The sequence below is a fragment of the Palaemon carinicauda genome, chromosome 35 (assembly GCF_036898095.1).
Source record: "Palaemon carinicauda isolate YSFRI2023 chromosome 35, ASM3689809v2, whole genome shotgun sequence".
Taxonomy (NCBI): Eukaryota; Metazoa; Arthropoda; class Malacostraca; order Decapoda; family Palaemonidae; genus Palaemon; species Palaemon carinicauda.
The window spans coordinates 61,187,022-61,193,021 of NC_090759.1; the positions used below are offsets into that span (position 1 = coordinate 61,187,022).

A 6,000-nucleotide genomic window follows, 5' to 3' on the forward strand; every position below is an offset into this window, starting at 1 on the left:
TGAGAAAAGAACTTTCACAGGATACACAGAAGCAGTAACCTGAAGATTATGACGATTCAATGAGAAAAGAATTGCTGGAGAAATTGAATGCAGTATACGGTGGGAATTTACTACTCTTAAATCAAACATCACACTGAATGCATGGAAACGCTACAAAAAAAATAAATTGTGAAACAAAACATAAATTGAAAAAAGTTTTTGGGACAGAGGAAATAGTTCAATTTCCCTTCAACTTGCAAAGTCTTAAGGCAGAAATAAGGGCTAATTCGAAAATACCTTAATAATCCTCTTTTCAAGTAAAAAATCAAGAAAAAAAGAAAAAAAAAACACTAATTTTCCTATAATCATAAATTTCATTTACGCCGAAGGTCGATGCCATATTTAAAAGCTTATGCATACTTTAGTGAAAACTGACGGACCAAAAATCTATCTAACTGTTGTATTCTTTGTAACAGTCTTCCACTGTCTTGAGTTAGAGATCCCTTGCTTGAGGGTACACTCAGGCACACTATTCTACGATGTTTCTTTTCCTCTTGTTATTGTGCAGTTTTTATCCTCTTATTATTTTTAAGTCTTTTAAAGTTTATATGTGAAGGATTTAATCTAATGTTATTATTGTTCTTAAAATTCTCTTCTAGTTTTTCCTTATTTCCTTTCCTCACTGGGCCATTTTTCCTGTTGGAGCCTTGGGCTTATAGCATCCTGCTTTTCCAACTATGGTTGTAGCTTAGCAAATAATAATAATAATAATAATAATAATAATATACAGAATGATGAAAGACTAAAAAAAATAATAACCTCACTCACCAAGTAAACTGAATTATCTGTTTTCCCTGTGACCCACTGTTATTTGATGCTCACACCAGTTTCCGCCGGCTTGTTACAAGCTGTACAATCCCAGGGATTTATCAGTCTCTTATTTTACTTTAAGGGCTGTTTACCTAGCCCTACCACACAAAGAAACCCTACACACTACAGTACTTACAAGATCTGTTTGTCATATAGGCCTACATTCTATATATGTATAGTATCACAGAGCGTATTCCGCGTTAATTATAAAGTCCTTATTATCGAAAAACTTAAAACACAAGTCTTGTTTCTTCTTGGAAACCTTGATATCTTCAATCTTTCTGATGTCTCGTGGGAGCTTACTATATGGCCGCATATTTGAAAGATCCAGAACCTACAGTAGGCATACATCTTAGCTCCTACAACTTAAAACCATCTGTAACTATTCTCGTGTCTACACGATTCGCTGGGTGCACGATGTGTAGCAATTCTCTTAAATATTTTGGACGTCGTCCGGTTCTGATAACTTGATGGTTTATTATTGCACATAACAATTAGTCAAGAGATACACCTAGTCCAAGAACTCTAATAGATATAGGGACCAGGTTGTTATTAATATCTATTTGGATGTCACATAAGTTTCTTAAGCTGTTTTTCTTTCCTATCACCATAAACGGATTTATTTTCATTTAGTTTCAGTTGTTTGATTAGCATCCATTCCTCTTTGAAGTTTCTGTGGCATTATCAATATCATTTACCGAGAAGTACATTAATATCTAGCAAAATCAGAATTCAATATAATTGGCGAGTGCTGTCTACTTTGGCATTTTTCTCTTTATGACGAATGTGAGTTTGGGCATGATATTAAACTTTACGTCCTAATCGATTAAAATGCGAACAAGTGCATCGTTTACTTTGAGACACCCAAAAACCCGGTTTCCCATTGCGATCTCCCACGATTGTTTTAATAAGGGGGGGGGGGACAAAATTCATAAATGTGTGGTTTGCCCTAATATTCATGGTCAGAAATGGATAAAACACAAGATGATGAGTATGAAATATATATGGTTCCATTATTATTAATATTTTTTTTCCCTAAGCTACAACCCTACTTGGAAAATTAAAATGCTATAAGCCCAAGGATTCCAACAGGGAAAATAGCCCAGTGAGGGAAGGAAAGGAGGAAACAGACAGTGGAAAACCATGGTACAGAGGCTATGGCATTACCCGAGACTAGAGAACAATGGTTTGAATTTGGGGTGTCCTTCTCCTAGAAGAATTACTTACCATAGCTAAGACAGTCTATTCTACTCATATCAAGTGAAATGTAACTACTGAACTACATGGCAGTAGTTAACCCCTTGAGTGAAGAATTGTTTGGTTTGCTTAGTGTTGTTAGGTGCATGAGAAAAGAGAAGAATGTGTAACGAATATGCCAAACTATTCGGTGTATGTGTAGGCAATGGAAAAATGAGACGTAACAAGAGGTTAAAGTATCATCTATTTACCAAGTAAAATTATGAATCATCTTTCTAAACTTCACTGCATGCCTCTGCAGTACTTTAAATAGACCTATGGAATAGATACAAATTAAAATTAGGCCTAGAACGCGTCCCTGAGTTACCCTTCTGCTTTATGGTTCATATGATGAGTAGAGTTTCCAGTTCGCACACACTAGTTTCTGTCAACCAGGTCATCTTTTAGATTAGATACTCAAAGGCTTGATCTTCAATACCGAGGGACCGTAAATCATTTAGCAGCAGTTCATACACAACTGTACCAAAAGTAACACTAAGATCGAGTACTTTCAAGATACCACATTGTTTTCACCCATCATTTAAATCATTTGTTTCCATCGAATATAATTGTCTGAAGGCTGACTGGTTGTCTGGCAATGTTTCGATTCTTTCTAAATGACTAACTAGTTGTTCAAAAATTACAAATTCTAACACTTGAAATAAAGGATGGATTTGAAAGTGTGTGTGAACCTAAGTCTTAATAACCTAGAATACTTTTCAAAATTGGTGTAGATATAGTCAGTTTCACTAGAACTTATTATTCTTGCAATTATGTTGGCAAGACTAAAAAAAGTTTTTACTTCAATTGCTTCGGATATTGGCATCAGATTAATCGCACAAATAAATTTGTTTTCTTTGACCCTTTAATTCTCCTGATGACTTCATCTTTTGTTATATTATTAAATATAATCAGTCTTATCTATATATCTGCTACAGTACCAATCTGATATAAAAAATCTGTGTAAGACCCTATTATATTTTCCATTTTGTTTTTAAAAAATCTAGAAATTTATTAGCCAGGACTATACCAATCCGGGAGCTTTTTTTTTATTTACATTTCCCATTACACATTTGGGAGACGTTATAAGTTATTCAAGAGTGGTATGTGAAAAGAAAATGCCAATCAAGCTAAAAGTCATGATCTACAGCACAGTAATATGACCTGTGTCAATGTATGGATCAGAAACGTGGGCTCTAAGACGGAAAGAAGAAGAAAAGGTTTGGGACAACAGACATGAGAATGCTAAGGTGGATTATAGGAATATCACTATTTGGAAGATTGGAAAGGGATGAAATAAGAAAGGCGGGTGTAGTAAAGACTACAGAAGGAATTAGTGTCACAATGTTGATGGTGTGGGCACGTGTTCTGGATGAATGGTAGGGAGGGAGTGAGGAGGGCTTGGGAGGATCCTGTTAGAGGGAGAAGGTCGAGAGGGAGAGGGAGAGGGAATTAGATGGCGAGATAAGGTGAAAGATGATATGGAGAGAAGAGGTTTGGTGGAAGATGATGCCTTTGAAAGAAGGCATTGGAAAGGACACATCAGACAGCAAACCCTTTAATGTTATTCATGTCTGTCGAGGCTTCCTGGATTATTTCTTATAGTATTAAAGATTCTTCCTTCTTTATAGGTAATTATATTGGCCCCTTACAGTTATGCATTTCACCAATGCACTTTAAGTTTTTAACTGAGTTCACTTTCTTCCTTTAGGTCTTTTTTTCCCTCTTTTTCTCTAAAGTCTCCCATCGAACCAAAGATATCTATCCTTAACAATTATAGTCTTTTCCATCAATGGGAACATATCACATTCATTTTTATTCACCCTATTATATACACTTATCAGGCAATCAACACAGAGAGCCCAATAAACGTTGGTTGCCATAAGCGCAGGGAATATTGATTAAAAAAATTAAAAAATCATCACTTTAGGTACTGGTATGCAAATCAACATTATCCAAAATATTGTACATTAACTATACTTTCCCTTACCTGTTCAGGTGTTAACGCACCAACGATGATTGGTGCCAACATACTAATAGAAAATGCAATGGTATTAGACACACCTAGCACAGTACCTGTCAAAAGAGAATTTATTATTATTATTATTATTATTATCATTATTATTATTATTATTATTATTACTTGCTAAGCTACAACCCTAATTGGAAAAGCAGGATGCTATAAGCCCAAAGTCCCAAACAGGGAAAATCACCCAGTGAGGAAAGAAAACAAGGAAAAATAAAATATTTTAAGAACAGTGACATTAAAATAAATATTTTCTATATATACTATAAAAAGTTAAAAACTCAAAAAAAAAAGAAAAAAAAAGAAGAGAAATAAGATAGAACAGTGTGCCCGAGTGTACCCTCAAGCAACAGAACTCTACCCCAAGACAGTGGAAGACCATAGTACAGGGGCTATGGCACTACCCACGCCTAGAGAACAATGGTTTGATTTTGGAATGTCCTTCTCCTAGAAGAGCTGCTTATGTATATAGAAATAAAAATATTAATAAAAAAAAGTACTAGGCCTACACCCACTTTACCAAACCATATCATAATTGTAACTATTTTGCCGACACTGGGAAAGTCCTGCCAGCTAATTTACTTTGATTTTTCTCATTACAGTGTCTAAAAGACTATCCAGTCTGTAGTTTTCTATAGATTTCGTTTGGCAACTTTAAATTTAAAATAGGTGTGTGCCTGCAACCCTTTGTTGTTTTTGGATATGCATATGAAGCTGCTTGATAAGAGGTGGGCCAACCTGTTTTCATCCACCTTAGATGGTGTGAGGGGTAGATGGAGATGGTTCGTGCATGCTCTTCGCACTTCCCAAGAGAGATTAATTCACCAAACTTTCAACTGGGCTCCACAAGGATCTAGAAGAGTTGGAAAACCCAGGCCTACATGACTGAGAACTATGAAGCATGAAGTAGATGATGAATAGAGAAATAATGATTTAAAAGCTCAAGATAGAGACGACCGGTGAAATCTAACCGAGGCCCTTTGCATCAATAGGCTTAGGAGGAGATAAAGATGATGATGAGATGGTGCGAAATTACCTAGAAAGTAGTAGCGTTGCCAATTGAAATTCCCTTTGTAGCTAAATTTTGACCATTTCATATATTATTATTTTCTGTTTTATTCATTTACCTGCCATTTGAATATCTTTGCTGGGAAAGAATTTGAAATAGTTTTTAGTTTACTTACAGTTGTGCTATATATGAAATTATTTAACTTTTTGTTACCTTCACAACTTTTACACAGCTGAGAAATGAATTGATATAATTACAGATTTATAGCACAAATGTAAGATATGTTCATGATATTTTGACTAAACTTAATGTTTTCAACTTATGTATAAAACGATTGAAACTATATTTACAGTTATGAATAGGTACAATGGAATTTGCTACTGCTGCTTAGAGTTAATTTCAAGGAAGACGAGGCGAGACAAAGAAGCGCGAATGGAAAAGGTTGAAATTTTGAAGAAATTTTGGAAGGTCACAATTCTTTTGTGCTATTGATGATATACACTATTTAGATATACTTACATGGCAATGATATTAAACTATAGTTGAAAATTAAAACTTGATGACTGAAATTAGGCTACCGTTGAAAATAAAGTTAGGAGATTTACATTATAGGATTTAATACATTTGCATATAGTAAACGTTGAAAATTAATTGAAAATTTAGCTTAATAATTTGCAAATACATGTTTAATAATCAATAATACTACTATTTTCCTTCAATCATTTGGATATCTACATTCGAGAATAATATATTTTACTTTTTACAGAATTGGTATATTAGTTTTGTATTATTATTTTTGGCTCCAGGGGCCTCCAAAATATTTTGGCCCTACCTAGGTCCCTAGTGATGCAATGCCAGCTACGTCACTGCTAGGAAGTAT

At 34.5% G+C, this 6,000-nt stretch overlaps 1 protein-coding gene across 2 annotated transcripts in view; it reads right to left on the minus strand.

Moving 5' to 3' along the window:
• Positions 1 to 6,000, minus strand: part of LOC137627789 (sialin-like) — a 91,284-nt gene that overhangs the window by 46,394 nt on the left and 38,890 nt on the right. For both annotated transcript variants that reach the window (XM_068359144.1, XM_068359145.1), the window contains exon 11: positions 4,076 to 4,161. In XM_068359144.1, coding sequence (XP_068215245.1) covers positions 4,076 to 4,161 — 86 coding nt within the window. The remainder of the gene's footprint in view (positions 1 to 4,075; positions 4,162 to 6,000) is intronic.